General features: G+C 40.7%; 1 protein-coding gene across 1 annotated transcript in view; it reads right to left on the minus strand.

Annotated features, from left to right (window-relative positions):
* The window catches only part of LOC112993626 (ATPase family AAA domain-containing protein 3), a 38,021-nt gene that overhangs the window by 14,089 nt on the left and 4,638 nt on the right, over positions 1–19,294 (minus strand). The window contains exons 7-14 of the mRNA XM_026117414.2: positions 18,633–18,702; positions 11,421–11,576; positions 11,136–11,192; positions 10,086–10,211; positions 7,484–7,608; positions 5,210–5,261; positions 4,256–4,326; positions 741–908 (exon numbers count right to left, since the gene is read on the minus strand). Of these exons, the coding sequence (XP_025973199.1) occupies positions 741–908; positions 4,256–4,326; positions 5,210–5,261; positions 7,484–7,608; positions 10,086–10,211; positions 11,136–11,192; positions 11,421–11,576; positions 18,633–18,702 (825 nt within the window). The remainder of the gene's footprint in view (positions 1–740; positions 909–4,255; positions 4,327–5,209; positions 5,262–7,483; positions 7,609–10,085; positions 10,212–11,135; positions 11,193–11,420; positions 11,577–18,632; positions 18,703–19,294) is intronic.

Raw genomic sequence — 19,294 nt, forward strand, 5'->3', positions numbered from 1 at the left:
AAAAATAAGAGCAGCCATCCAAGCAAAGAAGAGAAGCAGTACATCCCAGAAGAGATCTTCTGACATCTGTGAGCAGTAATAAGGCTGAATCGGGAAGACTATCAAATGAAATGATAGTAACTCAGCATCATATATCAGATCCTCAGCAGTATGTTACTTTTACCAGCCTTCACATACTTTTAAGATAATTTAACCACAGCCCAAATATATTCAAGATAGGAGTCTGGAAGCTTGCTGTTGACAACACAACTCTTAAAGAAGATCATCAGATTTTTCATTTTGAACAGGGGAAACACCTCCACTATCACAGTTTAGGACAACTGTGACAATGTAATTCAGATTAATCAAGCATCAGTATCGATATTTGAGTAGGACATAGACCAAACCCAACAGTACAGAGCATGCTGAAAGTCATTCAGTGCTAAGAAGGCCCTTATTCACTGTTACCCCTTCTTCTTCCAGTTCTCATCTTTGAGTGGTCATCAGTGAGATTCTTGCTCTGAGAGATTCGGAGAAAGGCCAGGTGCAAGCTGGAACAAGTCTGATGCTTTGCTTAAGTGGTTAATGGGGGCTATAGGTCTGATGGCAATGTGTACTACACAGTTTGCCATGTATACCAAGGGATGCTTCCCTGGCTGCAATATTACTTGAATATTATACTGAAATAATATATAGAAAAGGAGATGAGGCATAAAAAAAAAAAATCCTATAGAAGGTAAAAGTTCTGCAGGGATACTCACTGTTTACCCTCTGTGGCTGGCTTCAAGACATGTCTATCAAAGTACATCCTCACAAGCCGCTCCCGTTCTTCTAGCTTGGGCAGATCAAAGTTCACTATTTCATCTATTCGGTCATTGATAGCCCAATCAAATTGCTCAGGCTGGTTACTTGCTAAAACAAGCATAAACCTGGAAGGATGAAATAGGAAAAGAAAGATTGAAAGAAACCATATAAGGAAAAAAAAAAGAAAGAAAGAAAATCAAGGAACCAGTCTGAACATCGGGAACAGCCAAGGCTAGCAGAGACCTCTCCTCGCCTGACCTGTCAAAAGGTTTCTTATAAACAGCTTTGTAACAGCATCGCAAATGACATTATTTTGCAGTGTAGTTTAAGTTGCTTAGAACTGTAATGCATTAACTCAGTAATTAGCCTTTCAATATCAGCCTTCCCCATTCTGTCCCCACCATAGAAAACTAATTTCCAACTTTACGCACCATCACCCTCAAGTTTTACAGATATCACAAACATTTAGCAAGAGTACAACCTACCAGAGACCTCTAAGTCTGAAACCTTGGAACAAGGCTGAACAAAGTGTCAGCAAGGAGACACGTGTTTTCTTGCACATACATATCTCCAGTTTAAACCCCACCTTTGGGAACTGGTTTCTAGTTACTAGCTGCACAACACACTAGGAGCATACATAGGGGCTGCTTGGAAGGTATGAATGGCTGCTAAATTGAACATCAGCAGCATGACTGAAACCTCAGCCAGCTCAGAGAACTACAGAGCATTGAATGTACTCATCCCAGCCTAAGAACAAGGGGAATGTGCCACTGCTAAGCCTGTCCATGGGAAGGTCATTCTTCGCCAGTAGCTGCTAGCAGGTGGCTTGTTTCCTTCAAGCAAGCCTGATAACATGTTCTCACTACCAAGTCTAGCATGCGTGCAAAAAAGGCATTCAAAATGGGCAACATAAAGGGGGCCTGTTTGACAAAGTCTTGCTCCACCGTATGGCTGTGCCATCTTCCAGTTCCTGCTCTCTCAATTCCTTTCTGGAGCATTTTGAAGCCAGAAGCCTTTTCTTTTACTTTGTAATGATGCTTTTTCCCCATGCTAATTATGCTTTAACACATTAATTGATGTTACTAGCTTTATAGTGCATTATAATTTGAAATGGGCTTTTAACCACAGCTATTGGAATATTGACATTCTTGCAGTCTATTTAAATTCATGTCTACAGGGATCTGGGTTATTTGCTGTCATTTGTGGAGATAACTTTGCTGGCCCAAGAGTCACACAGGCATGAACCTGTTCCTTTTCTCCTGACAAGAACTTCCTCCAAGCCTCTGCAGAAACACAGCTTAGAAGGACTGACATGCAGCCTGACACTCAGGCCTTTCCTTTGTATCCTTCTCATCCATATGTCAAACACGTAAGAGCAAGAGAATCAGGCATAGTTGGCTACCCAGCAAGAAGATGCAGAAAGTTTTTCAGAAAGCTTACACCAGCAACTTACAAAACCTAGCACTTAGCTAAGGTGGTGACAATTCACTGGTACAGTCAAATAAGTACCCTTCAGGGTCTCACCAGAACAGCTGGATTTGCATGCACTAGAGTTACTCAAGTAAACTCTTATTTATGGATGCAGGAATGACTCCTCATTGCCTGAAGCAGCACTAACACCATTCAGAATTAATAAGCAGTGCTTGAATCACTAGAACATGTTCATTCTCATGGAATGGCTCATAGTTTAAATTAGGGGTGAATTAAATGTCTGCCAAAATGACAACCCAGCTGTTTAGAGTGGAAGTATGGCATCCACCAGCACCAAAGCAAGCATCCCCAGAACTCCGCCAAGGACCCCTAATGCCATGGGAAAGGACTGTACTTTTATTGTCTCTGCTAGTCACTGGCTTGTAGCGTAATTACAAATCTGATCAAAAACATGGCTTTGCTAGACCTACTGTTATGAGACATTACAAGTCTGAAAAGGACTATTTCCCAGAAAAAGGGGAAAATTATCTAAAGCTAAAACATATGTCCTATTTTTTTTTAAAGCCTCATCTAAACAAAGGTCACTGTTGATCTTTATCACATTTGCAGGTACAAGGCAAAAGACATTTCCACAGATCACCGAAGATTTTAGGATATCTACAGTTTTCACTCTGGAAAACTCTGTATTTCTATCTTAAGCACCATTTGTTCTGGATCTCTGCAGAATATATGTATTTTGCCAATATATGTTTATTCTAAGGAACACTGCAAAGAGCAAGTACAGAGTTGTTTAATACAAACTGTGCTCAACTTCATAGCATTTATAGAATAATTTAAAAAGTCATTTCAGCATAAAAGACTTGCTATCCTCAAAAAGAGAGCACCAAGGATCTTGTCCAAGGCCAAGTTCAACGCTTTGTTGTCCAGCAACCTAACAAGTGCGTAAGGGCACAGCTTCCAAGGCACCTTGTTGAGACAGAGAAGTATATGGAGAAGCTACACACAAACAACCATCTATTAGAGCTTATTTATTTGAAAGATCCTATTTTTGAATTATTTGAAGGGGGGGGGGGAAGGTCACCTCTGTTCATTATGCTCACCAGGAAATGGTTCGTATTAAACTAAGCAGTGCTCTGCAGAAATAAAACATTAATGTGATAAAGTGAGCAGGATGGCCAATTTAATTGCATGGCCAATATAATTCCCATGCATCCATACATCTCTCAAGTCAGCTCTGCAATCATTAAATGGCAGGCATGAAGGTAAACATAGAAATCCCAGGGCTGTTATGTGTAGTGTCACACACAGACATACCAAGCAGACAGCTCATGCAAAAGAAAAGGGGTTGCGTTTAAAACACGTGCCTCCAAGTTTCATCCCCCCCCCACACACACAAAGAGTCCACCAAAACAGTGGAGAAGAATAGCAGCTCAAACAAGCACCAGCAGAAACATTTTTAAACAGAATATGAAACATGCGATCAAAATCAACCTGCATTCTCTTTTGTGGCATTGATTTTCACTGGCCCAAAATCGCCCCTGCTTAAACAACGGTAACCAACTAAGAAAGAGAATGTACCCATGAAAACAATCAAGATGTTCAAATACCAGCTCTCATTTCAGGAAAGAATTGCCCTACACAGTGCTGAAGGAGCCACACACAGTAAGGATCACACACAGAATGGAACTGCCCACCACCACATACCATATGCAGGGGAAATGTGGTCTTGAAACACAGTTCAAGATCCCTTTCACACATCTGCTAAGGTGAGCCAATCAAACACCCTTTTGACAAGCTGTTATCTCTATACTGTGTACAGTCCTTCCAAGTTCTAATTTCCAGGTCCCAGGAAAAGATAGAGGAGGAGCAAGCTAGATTCAGTATACAAACTGAAAAGGGGATATTTCATGCAGATTTTTCAAGCCCTTAGTAGTATGGACTAGAGGATTCCAACTTCTATTTACACACCACAGCCCCTTTAGAGATGTTCCTCACTTCAGGGAAATACCTACTACTGTGAGGGCTGAGACTGGATACTTACTTGTTACTGTGCTGCCCTGTTCTGTGCAGGAATGCATTTAAAGTTGCTCTGAGGTCTTCGCTGATCTTCTCCTGCAAAGATAAAATCCAAAGGAAGATCAACTGCCTCGGGACCTAAGACAGGTCACAGTTTTAAGCAGTTTTATTGCCAAAGTGAGTTCTATTATTGTCAATCATCTGCATTATGGTAGAATCAAAAGCATTGTCACAGCTTGGGACCAGGAGAACCCAGGAGAAAGGTCAGGAAGTGAAATTTCAACAAAGTGAAACATTTGTCCACAGTCACTCAGTGACTCTCTTGATTTCAAACTCAATGCTCTGATCATTGGCCAAGGTGGTTTTTCCCTGCTGAATACTAGTCCCATTCTAGTAGGACACCTACAGGAAAATAAACCACAAAGAAGAATTTACTTACACATTCAAAATAATTTTCTAGGGTTAGCTCTTTAAATAGACTACTGGGATTCAAGTAGTGGGCCCAGACTCAATGCACAACATGGTGACTTATTTTGAAAATATAAATCATTTGTAGGGCGAAGATGTAGCTTGGTTAAGGCAGTGAAAAGCAGTTCTGCTATGAAAACAGCCCAAGGTTGGGGGCAAAAAGAAACCCTGCAGGGTCCCAGCTCTGCAGCGTGAACAACCTTCCCTTCTTTTTGCTCATATATATGCCCTTTCTTTCCTACTGTCTGATCATTAGCAAAATCTCCAAATAGATGATGTCACCCATCTCATTTGCGGGAAGGAATTTCCAAGTCAGTCTTGAGATGCTCATCACATTCAGCTGAAAGAGGCTAATTTCTTGTCTCTGAGTCCCTTAATAAGGTGAGCAATAGGGCAGCTGCCAGTTTTAATCTTTTGACTGTTTAGGCTAACTAATCAGGTTAAACAAGAAGGCTGCTGGCTGACTGACCCTGCAGCATGCATAGATAATGGTCACTGAAGAAGTACTTACTGTTGCCCTCTTCCGCAGAAATGCATCTGCTTCATCCACAAATAGCAAAAGGCTGTAAAGAGAAAGTACTAGACAGTAATGTGAGACAAGTAATGAGACTCAAATGATTCAAGGCCTCTCCTGTCCCACTACCAGGTACCCAGAGTGACCAGCTGAAAACCTAAAGGATTACACAAGCAAGTTCATTTTTTAAGGCAACACTTATCAGCTGAGCTGCAGCAACTTGTCCAGTGCATGCTCTTGGCCCATCCCAACAGCTAAGAAAGAGGCATTAGCTTAAGACACTTTAGGCCATGAGACTGACTCCAGACCTCTTGAGTTTTGCTTCCTGCTGTTCAGGAGGCAAGGGACATGTACCTAGAAGAGCTGATATGTTCCTGTCAAGTTTGAGTTCATCTCTGAAGTTTAGACCTGCTCCACAAGTATTTAGGCAAGTGCTTATTTTGGCATTCATTCCTATCTAGAGGAGTTTGTGCAGTCAGTAAAGGGTATGAGATAGGAACACAAGCATACAAGATATCTTGATGACAATGGCATCTCCCTGCCATTTTTCTTCCTTATGCCATTCTGAAAACCTGAAAACAAAGTCCCCTCTGCAACACGCTTTGTTTTGCTGGGGTTTCCTTCCCAAACCACAATAGCAAGAATATAGTGGTTTTACTACCTGTGGAGAAGTGAATTAATAAAGTCAATGAATAATTCAGGAAAATAAATTCACTTATAACCCAAGGGTAATGCTCTTCCCAAGAGACAAAGCATACAAAAATGCCTATCAATAACAAAATCAAGTTGCTCATAAAACTGCCACAGCTTGTATTACCTTCTTGTGTAGCTTCAAATATATCTTCCTTTCTACAGATGAGACCCTCTTAACATCTTTTACTCAACTCCTGTTTTTCTGAAAATATTTTCAGCTACAGTCTCTGCAGAGAAGTATCTTCTATCAGTACTGCTTTCAGCTAATAAAGGCAACACAGCCAAGACTGTTGGGTATCCAGAATAAAATCTGCTTAAATCGTTACACAATACTGAAATTTAGAATATTGATTTGTATGGACACATGCAACCTTTGATCACCACTTTTTAAAAGTGGCTATCTGAAGTGCACAAACCGCAAAGGCATGCAAGTTTTTAAGCAGCAAAGAGAACAGATTCAGACCCAGGCAGTACTGTGAAAGAGTGTTTCTCAGTGGCAGCATCCAGCAAACTCCATCCAGTTGAGTAACTCCATATCTCTTCCAACTTTTTTTTTTTTTTTTTTTTTTTTAAAAAAAAGGTCACTTAAATTTTTGCACCTTTCCTTCTACAGCTCCTCAGAGTTGGATTTAAAGTTTAGGATATTTATTCTGCAAAATTCATTTTTTAAAGGGGGAAACAAGAACATTCTGGTGATGAATGCAAGAAAGGATTAAAATAGACACTGCAAGATAACGTCTGTCTAAAGCAATCAGAGAACACACAAATCACCAATTAGTGATCTCTATCTACAGAAGGCCTGCAATCAAAAAAACAGCACAGAAACACACAGACACCCCACTGCAAGCCCTCTACTGGATTTTAACATCCTGGCTGGACAACCAGCTTTTCAGCTGCCTTTGGACTGCAGGAATGCACTTAGACCAGCATAAGCAGACTAGTGACATCCTCCTGGAATATCAAAGTTGATACTTTTCCTAGAGACAGAAGTTTGTTTTTAAAGGTCACCTAAGAAGCACATCAGCTTGTGAGTTTTACACCCTGACTAAACTAATGGCAATGCCTTTACCATCTCTCACCCCTCTCATCCTTTTATATTTCTTATAACGCCCTACTTCCTTTTGAGACTCAGAACTAAACAAGAAAGAGGATCCAGACACTACAAGAGTCTAAAACCTGAGCAATTGCAAGAGGGAAGAAGGTAATACGCAGAAGGTTTAAAAACCTGGTTGTATCTCCATTTGCCTTATGTCTTCCAACTACTGTCAGAACAGTAATCACTCTGAAAGATGTGTTCAAGTGGACAGTATCTCTCCACCTGCCTAGGTGGGGGGGGGGGGGGGGGGGTCAGCAAGGCATTAAACTGTGACTAATCAGGGAAACCTGAAGTAAACAAAAAGAGTTTGGGGGAGTGGAATAGCAAAAGCTTTCAGCTTTTTAAATATTACAAAGGAGCAAAAATTCACCCCTTCTAGGCATACTTTTGAAGATATTATGCCTGATCAGTGTTGTCTCATCTACTCAAGAGTATCATTCAGTAACAAGCAGAGATTAGGAGTCAGAGGAACTTCTACTTACCCTCTCCTACTGGTGTTTGCCCAGTCAAAGAGTTTATGCATGGCAGTAACTCCTTCCCGCCCCATGGGGGCAACATCACCACCCGTCATGATGGCATAATCCATGCCCGAATGCACAGCTAATTTCTGGAAGGAAACAGAAAAGAAGGTGAATGAAGGTCGAGTTCAGCATTCTCCTTCACTGCAAGACTGCAAAGGATGAGGAGGGAAGAAAAAGTCATTTAGTCCTAACAGCATGCTCGTTTGTAGAGGGTAAAAAGTATGCTTTTAGTGAAAAGAACAATTTTAATCACTGCTTCAGTCACTTGGGGCAGCTTTTAAATATTGCCCTCAAGGGGAAGGAAAAAAAAATACATAAAATTAGTCTTGCAGCAATGCAGGAAATTTTAATGCCAGAAAGCACTGGCAGAGAGTGTTTAGACAGTTATCTGTAACTTGTGTTGTGTATTTCTTCCACTCTCTTCTTCATGGTCTAGTTTCTAACTTCTTTCCTCTGTGTAGCAGAACAAGGTTCTCTTCTCAACTCGATGCTTAACTAATAAAGCTGAGAAAAAGTTTTATTCGTTTACAAAAAGATTAAAAGCCTGGATTTTAAATGCTCAGTGAACTTGAGTATTCAGACGAAACAACAGAACTTTCCCTTTGTTTTTAAAGCTTGCCACAACTCATTAGTCTGGCAGCTGCTAAACAAAGGGTTTTGACAAAGCTCCTGGGATATGCAGGAAATATCTCCCTTAAGCCTACAGGTTTAAAAAAAAAGCAAAAAACAAAAAACCTCTATGGTTTCTCCACTAGCTTTTTCCACAGTGCAAACCTATGCATAAAGTGAGTTTGACAGGATGTAGTCAAGGTTAACAAGCACATCAGAAGAGCCTATGGCTTGCACTGATCAGAGTTTGCTCTGGCTCCTATATCATTGCAAGGCAGAACTACAGCCTTGGCAAAGTCTCCCTCTACTTCTGCCTGAACTCCTCTACCAAGGGCTATGTAACATTGTAACTAAGTTCCCAGTTTAAACCTGCTCTCCATCTCATTGTAATACCTCCACAGTGCATTAGCCCACAACTGCCCATGTACACAAAAAAGCAGGATTGGCTGGGATTTGAATTCCTCTTATGAAAAGCAGAAATTAAAGGAAAGACACCGCTCTCCTCCATTTCAGAAAACGGTTCACAAACAGCCACTAATTGAGCCCTGCCGGGGTCACAGACAGCAGGCTCAGCTAACACAACATCAGCTGGCCCAGACCTGTAGAGAAGCAACAGCCCCAGCAAAATATGCTTAGCTGGACCCTAACCAATTGTTTACTGTACTGCAGGAGGCAGGAAAAAAGCTCTACTCTGTCGATTAAGACCACCCAGTTACTGCTGCTGATGTTTAGTGTTTTGCATCAGTCCAACAATGCTGGGACCTCTGATAGATACATCCAAGTGAGTTTACATCTGCCTCAAGGATCCTGTCAGACAGCACTACTGGTTACCACCACAGACCCATATGGCTTTACCCTGCAGGAGTCAAAGAAGGCCATCACACTACAACACACTGCCTATTTGGAGCAGCAGTAATAGCAAAGGTCCCAGAGAAACCTGTATTGTCACTTCCATTAACCCAAGCACACAAGCCACAGCTCAAAAAAAAGGTCAGCTTCTCGGTGTAGTATTTCTCCTCCTCCCTTATAGCACACAGGTCTGATGTGCCCAGGCCTTCCCTCACTCTTATACCCACTTGCCTTTTGACCTCCACCAATCCTTTACAGCTACCACCACCATCTCCTTGCAGTTTCTATGCTATTCCGGAAAAGTGTTGAGAGATAACTTACAGATTGTTTAATAAGCTTCCTCCCCTTCCTCCACTGCCAGCTCCTTCTCTCAACTCTTATGCTTCTTCCTTCCCCTCCTCAATGCTGCTGTTGCCATTTCCCAGTCATGCTCCTTTCTATTGGCTTTAGAAATCTGAACTAAGTAGCAGTGGAGACGGTTAAATATTGGTGCAGTGAAAAGGTGGACAGAGATGAACAAAAAGTGAGGAACAGAGTTTTTGTCTAGCATATTGTCAGAGCTGAGAGCAAAAAGTATTGTGGTACGGGTTTAATGTATTGACAGAGCAGCAAAATTCAATTTTCATGAATACATCAAAACTGCCATTGGTAAACAGTCAAAGTCAAATCCTGATCCAAAGCCATGCAAAAACAACCTGGTAGAGCATATGCACAGTAAAGCCATATTGATATCCCTCCCCTGCTCCTTCACTTGTGGATTAATAAGTGACAGCAGAAAAGCCCCTATTTAGACAAGTCACAAATAATTAACAGAGGTGGAAATGAGGCTAGTGTTGCAATTTCACAAGTCACAGTTGCAAAGTGGCTTTTTCAGAGGGAACAGCTCTTCTGTTCAGGCTTAGCACTAAAATCCAAGTCACTGTATTGCTTCAGAGTTGGAGCAGGTGGATGCCCTCTCCTCCCTTCCAAAAACAGACACACAAGTACACAGAAGTTAGACAACACTACAGGAATGGATTTCAGACTGGAGAGGGATGCTTAAAAGGCTGTAGTTTTCAGAGCACTCAGTAACATGCCGGTTGTCAGAACCTTGGCAGGGTTTTACCTTGGCAAAGAGCGTCTTTCCAGTGCCAGGGGGACCATACATAAGAATATTCCTGTATAGGCTTTTGTTCTTTTTTGTATTTCTTGTTGCTATGGCAATGTCTCTCACACGTGCTTCCAACTTTGGCTGCAAGAAAAGAGTTAAACTTAAGGAACAGAGGTACCAAGAGACCTGCCTCTATCAGCTTCACAGATCAGAGTTATCAGCCAGAGGTACGCAAGACTCCCACAGTCTCAAGCTTTTAAGCCTAAATTTCAGCTGCTTATTGCTTTGGACCAGTGTCATTTTGTTTTCTATGTCAGGATTTATTTAATATCAAGTTCTGTCCGCTTGAGTATCATGCTTTCAGATCAAGCCAGGAAACACTGCAGTAACTACTGCAAGGACCGAGAACAGCTATAACAGTTAGTCACTTCATATTGAATGCTGTAGGAGGAACACATCAAACCAGAAGCAACTCTTAACAGTACTAACTTTTTCATGCAAGTAAGTGATAAACATTCATGCTCATACTTATTCCTGCATTTGTAGAGACACTGGGAGAAAGCTATTACTGCAGGAGCATTTTCTGTTAACAGCCCCACAAAGTATTTACATTTCTCTGATATCAAGGAATCAAATTCAGAAGCAAATATACAGAAGCAGCATTAATTACTGATTTAAGGGCCATTCACAAGATTGGTAAATGAATATGCTCCTTAGACTTTTTGACCTAGAACTAGATCTGGGTTCAATACTATTTCACAGATCAGATGAGACAAGTGGAACTCTGCATATTAACATGCTGGCTACAGAGGAAAAACTGCAGCAGGGCAAGCACTGAACAAAGACTTTCAACTGCTTTGCACAGAAAGATCAAAAGTTATCAGAGTGTTTAATATGTGCCACACTAAACACAGGAGCTTATTTACAGTCTCAGTGCCCCAAGGGTGCTATGTCTCCAGAATTACTGGAATTACAGCATTAGAAGGGAAAATAAGGTGACAGCCTTTCATATTTAGATTCCAAAGAAGTCATTCACAGACCAAGACAGCAAAATAAAATACTCACACTGAGAACAACTCCTTCAAGAGCATCCTGAGCCTTGCTGGTAAGACGCTTACGAACCTAGAGAGAATAAATTCAATCACTGACACACAGCAACCAACCACAGACTTAACTCACCTGGACAAAAGGTCCATATAAAAATCACAGTGAGGTCAACCTGCCTATGTAGTCTCTAGCAGTAGATTTATTAACAGACCTATGGACAGTTCACTGCCTGATACACAGAGCAGTAAAAGGAATTTTGCATCCTCATGGCCGAGAGCAACACAAAACAATGATAAAATTTACCTTAATAGGGTGCTTCAGTGCCTCCAGCACAGTAATGCGTGACGTCTCTCTCACCAGGGAAGGTTTGCCTAGACGTGCTTCTATGTATCGCCCTGCTACTGCAGTAGCATTCTTGGCAGAGTAAACACCTACTGCTAGCAGTGTCAGGCCTGCAACCTGCAAAGAAAAGGCGGGAGGATTAGGAAAAAAAACTCTTGGCAAGACAATGCTAGAACAATGATATGCTACAGCATGTAGCATGCCCTGTGGTGGAGAACTATGGTTCAGGACAAATGCTGACCAACGGGATTGTTTCTGTAAGACATTTTAACCTCTACCATTTTGCAGCGTGAAAGGGAGAGGAAGCACAAGCAATACACAGAGTTATGTAACCAGAAGCATGTTCTCTCTGTACTCCTTGCTCAAAATATATATGTGGCTTTTCAGACTTTTAGCTAAGTAAAATACTTAAGACAAACAGCTATCGCTGTTTGCTACAAATGGGAGGTATAAGCCTCATATGAGAGAACAGCATCTCCTGTAATGGTGAGGCTTTGGCTTCCAGAGTTATGAACAAAAGTACAATCGAAAAACGTTCTTTTTAAATGTGTTCCGTGCAGGCATTTAAGAATAACTTCATACAAACTGAGTGCTGCCTGCCAGACAAGAAAACACATGCTAAACTAAAGATGCCATGACAAACACCTGAATTGCGGCTGCCAGGAAGGGGCAGATTTCTGAGCAAATATATGCAAATCACCTGTCAGAACACAGGCAGGAAAAGCATGTGAAATGTGACTACAGAGACCATTAAGGTAGCAAAAAAGCACGAGAGAAAAGCGAGATCAAGAAAGATTATATATTCATCGCATGCACATTTTGAGCCATAGCCATTCACTCCACCTGACTTTGTGATGTGGCTTACTTGAGCAGCTTTGAATATAGGTCAGCTTTGCATTTCTCCTTTTTTTTTTTTTCCCTGTGCTCAATATACCAAAACCACCAGTAGTGAACTTCAGGAAATATTCATACACAGGTATTTATGCTTGCTGTGCAGCAACACAGACATATATTGGTATCAGTAAGGCAGAGTTCAGCTCAGTGCTAGGACTGTCTTATGGAGTCAGCCTACATCCCTTACGAGAACACCCATAATACTGTATATGTGGCTGTAATATTAATACAGCACTTTACACTAGAATTGTTAATGTTGATACAAAGCTGAAACACCTCTATACTATTACTATTCTCCAAAAACCATTGTGTGCAGGGAGGAAGGAATGAATCAATGGGAATGGTATTTCAAACAATGAACACCACCATCACCACAATCAACAGGCAGTGGGAACAGTGTTTAGGATCACAGGATTATTCAGATGATTAAGGCAACCCAGATTTGTTAGTCTATAATGCCTAAAAGTAAGAGCATTCTTAAAGGTCAGGATGCTCTAAACACTATTCTTCCATCACTAGATGCCTGTTCACTTTTCATATCAAAGGCTAAACAAGTAACATAATGAATCTCAGGTAAATGCTGCTCATCTCCAACATCCACAAGTTCTGTGGAATCTGGACGACAACAAATGCTACACTTGAGTGGATTCACAGCAGCTTGATTCTCATTCTATGGGACTTCTTCCTGCTGAGTGCTAATCAGGGCAGTTCAGTAGCATAGTGAAATGGGGACAGTTAGGGCATAGAAGCGTTTCAGCAGAACTCTTGTAGCCAGAAGACCATGGTTCAGAATCGAGCACAGTATGTCCACTTCAGCCCTGTGAACTAAAACTTGCGTTACACATTCCCTTCTGCCACTTTCAGTTCAGATCTAAAAACATTCACTTTGGTTCTAGAAAAGAGACATATCCAAAAGCTGTCTGCAAACATTTGATTAACTGCCTGTTTAAATACTGTCTGTGCTCTTTGTACAAGTTTGAGAATGGGAGGAAGAATTTTCTAGAGAAACAGCTCTAATATATTTACTCACCCTCCCTGATGAGGACATGAAGTCAGTATAAGTGACCAAGTTAATCAGGATGTGCAATTAGAAAAGTGTCATAACATCAGATAACCATCAGAAGCACACAGCCTTCAGAGAAAGCATTGTGACAAGAGCACAAGCAAGTGAAGGCAGAGATGGTCCTGGGAATCACATCACACCAGAACTGCTGCAGTTAAGAAGTGATTCCTAAACCTCATTTTGAAAAGGAGATAGAGCAAAGAACTGCTGCGGTGACAGCAGAGGCTGAAACCTCCCAATACAGAGTAGGGAATAGAAAAGCGCTAGTCAGGATATACCTGTAGAGGAGAACAGAGATGTCAGACCTCACACAACAGAAAAACAGCTACTGAAAAGAAGCTTCAAAGCTAAAACCACCATGGGAACTACCATCGTTGCATTAAAGACTGTTCTTTCAGAACTCCCAGAACATGAGACATTCCCATCAATCTGCCAGCGAAGCAGAAAGACTACAGACTTCTCTGTGGCTTATGGTTGCTGCTCAGTTCAGCACTAACTTGGCTCATACTAAATCAGGCAACCCTGCAGGCAGCTTTTTGCACACTAGCCAGCTGTCAGCATAAGCAAGGAGCTGCACTGACAATGCTAAAGGCATTCTAGGAAGTAGCTAAGAATAACATCTCAGAATAGGTAGGATTAGGAAGCAAGACTTCTAAGAAATCTTTAGCGTGTACAGGCATTTCTCATTAATTCTTATTCCCAGAGACTGAAAGCACTGATACCTTTTATAAACCTTTAGTCAAGGTGTACAGGCATAAGCCTCCAGTTCCATCTGCCTGAACACAGGCAAGTTGCTTTATTGAAAAATCCTATTCACCTGAAAATACATCAAGAGGGCATAACTGCAATTACATACTGTATTTAGTACTTCATCACCTTTAAGGAAAAGGTTGCTATTAAACTGCGAGGTGCTTGGCAAGAGCCCAACTGTTCCACAGTTCTGAGTGCAAGTAATTTGCTGTGTCCAGCTTACAGCTAGATGCTAAAAATTCTTATCAGAGAAACACCAGACAGACAAAGAACAAGCTGCATCAACTGCTTTTAAAGTGAGCAGACTTTTACTACAAGCACAAAACAAGGTCAAAAGCCTTAGGGACAGCAAGGATGGCACTATTCAATAAACCATGAGACCCCATCTGTTTGGCTTCACTCAGTTTAAATATCTGACATCACCTTTGCTTTGGATGGAAACATGAAGGGTTCACAACTGCAAGTTCTAAAAACGCAAAAAGATAAGATCTCCACACTTGATTCATACCAGTTTAGAGAGGCTTTAGAAATAAAATACCATGAGAGACTGGCCACCTTTCTAGCAACCTCCCTCTAAAAACAAGGTACCATGACATATGTTCTCACGCACACTTTACACCATCTGCTTTAACACATGGCAGATACCATGGCAGCATCCAGCACTAAGTTGCTAAGTTGCTAATACAGGTTTATACTTATGTCTGACTGCTTTGACCTGATGTATACCAGACTTTTGGATTTCACTTTTATCCATGATACAAGACATGACCAAATACAGCTTTAAGACTGACAGCTATGTATCAAAACAGGAAAATTACTTGACACTTATATTCCCAGAAGAGAGAACCCAATCACTATGCCAGCTCCACAAATCAAACTGATTATGGTGGCTATGTATCACCAAGTGTCCAGCAAAGGCAGAAATCTGTGACTGATAAGCAAGGCAAATTCCACTGGGGGGTCTCATGAACAGGATGAGGTACGAAAAGAACAACCTTTATAGTAGGCAGGAAGAGCTGAAAATCCAGCGCTAAGTTAGAGGAACCCTAAAATAACTGGCTAATTCTTACTTACTGTCAACGTTACAGCATTTCTCCAAGCAGCAGATCATATAAAAAGATCTGGCTAGATCATCTCCTTTCCAAATGTTTATATGTTTTTATTTCTATATTTTTGAGATAGATATATATGTATGTATGTGTATGTATATATATATATATACACACATATGTGCTAAATGTGCCAAAATCACAAGAGAATCGCTTATCAGAGGCAAAGATGACCATAACACAGGAAAGTGGTATCTGGGTCAAGAGACTATGAAGTTAAAAGCACCAGGCACTAATTTTCCAAAGGATCTCAATATTGCAGACATTCCAGGTATAGCCTACAGACTGTAAAAGGATCCACAATATCTTCTCTGCCTGGTGCACTCAGGCAATGTCTTTCATATCAGAATCTGTGTATAAAATTGGAGGGTGCATCAGATGCTGGGGACTGATTTGGAGCAAAGCATCCATTTTAACAAGCCATGATAACAAAAAATATCTTCACATAGTAAAGTTTCCCTGTAAGCAGCATGCAGAGACAAGAACCTTGTCAACAAGAAGCAATTCCCATGCTCTTTTCTCCTGTGCAAAGAGGTTGGACCAGCTTTTAATCAACTTATTTAGCATATGTAACAGTTCTGTAATGCTCTCTAGTCTTCCAGCCTGTCCACAGCCCACAGATGATAGCCACATTCAATACTGAAAGCCCACACACAGAACCAAAATACACTTCGTCTAAGAATTGCTTCAGATTCTGTTTCAAGATGAACCTTGGCAAATGTTAACCCTTTAACAGTACATACATATAGGATCATACAACTACACTGGAGGGGCTTTTGAACAGACAAATCCTAGGCGTGAAGCTCTCAACTGCTTCCTTTTATTACTTCTCAAGTGAGCAACCTCTGCACACATCTTCCCAATTGCTCTGTGCTACAGAGGCACCAAGTACTGCTCTATGCAGTTGTCGAGACTTTCAGAGATAGAGATCAAATGGTTGAACGTGATTATGTGTAACACTACCGGAGCGAAAGAGAGCTTTCCAAATAAGCTTCAATACTACAGCTACCAGAATATCAAAGTAGATATACAGCAGTGAGATAAGAAGCACAGTGAATTTTGGGTCATGTCCTGTAGGACCACTCAAGCTCCAGAGACTAGCAGTGCTCCCTTAAAGGGGAAAATAGTACCCTACAGAATTCCTGATCATAGAGAGGTGACAGTCAGCTTGCAGCAGACCACTTTCTGAGATAAGCAATAGCATTGTATGACATATGTAGGAAGGCAGGAACAAACCCTAATCTGCTCAGCAGAAATCCTCTGGAAAAAAAATACGCAGCAGGTTAGTCCTCTACAGATTTTCAGCCCAGAGTTTAATGATTAGCAATAACCACTGCGCTATCAGCAGGATACAGGGTGAATCACACACGAGCCTCATTTGTGCCCTTCCTTGCAAATAAGGTTCCTCCTGTTATCCTGTCAAATGAGCCAAATGTTAACTCCAACACAATTTTCTACTGCCCCACTGAATTGTTACAGGTAACAGCAATATAAAAATTGTTTCAGCAATGAAACCCTGATAACCAAGGGCATCATCTGTTGAATAGCCACCAACTCTGAAAGCCACTAGAATATGTGCAAAAGACAGGTGGAAGCCTCAGCTTTAACCACAAAGGTCTCAAGGCTGTATTTTTATAACATGCACATGATGGACATACAGTTCATTCATCGTTCTCTGAGCTTTACTGGATATGTACTTCTACTTGCGTACAGAAGGTCATAGGAGTCAAGAACATGGTGGAAGTACATGGAAGGAAAGAAGATGGCTTTCCTTGGTATCATGATGTTGGATGTGCTTTTGGTTAACATCAGGTCTTGACCCAGAGACCACTAAACCCAACAGTTTCCATCCAAATGGGAACTGGGCTTTGGAGTAGCCCATCACCTAGCTGCATCATAAGCTTGTGTTTGTAAAGCTAAACCATAAAAAAAAATTTCTAGAGCAATGTAAAATGTTATTTTTCCAATGAAGTGGACATGCGGGGTCACCAGACAATACTAAGAATATGGCAGGTGAGGCAAGGAGAGAAGAAGAAAGCCTGGCAATGTCAAGTGATAAAGTGTTCTTCATTTTAATAAGAAGCATTTATATTTTTACAATGAAAAGGCAAGAAAACTTTCCTCTCAACAGTTAGCCAGAAAGTCTTACATTATTCTCTGCTCCTTGTTCTAATGATAGGATACTATCTCTTGTGATCAACATTTACCATTCATATACTGATTACTTCCTAGTGGTGCTTGCTCATAAATTAATGGGATGAAGCTCAAGAAGAAAAGAAAGGTTTAGGCTAAATATGGAAATTCTGAATGCAGATGTAGTGAGAACTCCCACTAGGGAAGAGGCAAAAGCCTAGCTGTTCAAGCCACTGAAGATTACACAGCAATTATTGCCTAGCAATCACCCAAATTCTCCAGGCAAGATGAAAAAAACATGTCATTTTCTCTCTTGTCTAGAGGAAATAAGCCCCTCTTGTGTCCACCAGGTCAACTATTACACACCCCCAATACACTTTTCCTAATATTCCTAAAAAGACATTTCCAATTTGTAGTTTAATTGCAAAGGTACGAAAGACATTGGGGGGGAAGCGGAGATTTTCTGCTTCCGAAAACCACTACTGTCAAAGAAGTCTGGTATCAACAATACTAAACACTACATAATGCTCTCTGTTTAGCTATAAACAGACATTCACGCATCATGAAAAAGCAACTGGAGTTTTAAACTACTATGTACACATCAATCAATAAAAAAAGCTAAATGAAAAGCTGTCAGCCTGTAGCCTAGTCAGCTATGGAAACAGAATTCAAGATCTCAAAGTTAAGACAGAGAGACAGACAAAAAACACACACACTGCAAAATTTTTGAGTTAGCTGCATTTATCTCTAACTGGTTATTAGATAAAAAGCCTGCTCCTCTACATACAGAAGAGACAGCAAGTTCTACACCAGCTGTGAAAAAGAATGCTAGGAGACAAAAATAACAATCTGAGGAAAAGGACTCATTTCCTTTTTCCACAGGATCCACATGTATCATTAGTAATAGATGGCAAGCTTTCAGACAGTGTGTTTGTAAATGTGATAATTGTTTTGTCCTTGGAGGCATCATATGCTGTTAATCAGAGCCAGAACTTTTATGTGATCAATGACAAACGAATTACCTATAAAAAGAAGATGAGAATTAAGCAGAATAAAGCACAGTATCTCCTTAAATGGGGACTGCAGAGAGCACCAAGTGAGCAGTAAATTCATGCCATGGTTTACTCTTATATAAAGTTGCAAAACTTTATACAGAGCAAGGATTCAGCTTAATGCACATTTACAGACTTTTTTGGAAGCTATCAATACCCATCCCAGTCTTACCGTTGCTGTAACTTTATCCCAATCTGTTACAAAAGCACGGAAGCCTTCTCCAAAGAGCATCCCAGCTGTCCTACAGTAAGAGAATAGCAAGACAAGAGAAGAGAAATTTTGAAGATTGAAACAATTTATACCCTCATTCTATACACCCTCATTCTATACTCTATAATGACCTCCTTGAGAACCAGTCAAAGCTAACTGAGGTTAGGTTAGCTAAGGCTCAGCTAGGAACCCAAACATCAAAAAGCATGGCAAATAAATTTATCATCATCTTATGTGTTCATCTGATCCAGGATTAAATCCAAAAAAGCATTTGGCACTAAGTCAATATCAACATCTTTTTTTAATGGTAATAAAGGGTCTGAACAGTAATAAAAGGTCTTTAATTCAAAAGCTCTTTTCAACCAAAAACCTCAAAAGACCTGAAATTAACAATTACAAATCTCAGTGCCCACCCCTTTGGAGATGGACTGGTTTATTCCTTTCTTCACTTTGTTCAGAAGCTGAGAGAACAGTGGGAGATTTCAGAGTGCCTGAGTCTGCATCTTAATAAATTTAAGGCTAGAAGTCATCTGTTAGGAAAACCAAGACTAAAATACATCTCCTTGTATCCAATTCACACCTCTATAAATCTTTTTCGTTCATATTCAGGTCACAATGTAACA

Source organism: Dromaius novaehollandiae, chromosome 24, assembly GCF_036370855.1.
Source record: "Dromaius novaehollandiae isolate bDroNov1 chromosome 24, bDroNov1.hap1, whole genome shotgun sequence".
Classification (NCBI taxonomy): Eukaryota; Metazoa; Chordata; class Aves; order Casuariiformes; family Dromaiidae; genus Dromaius; species Dromaius novaehollandiae.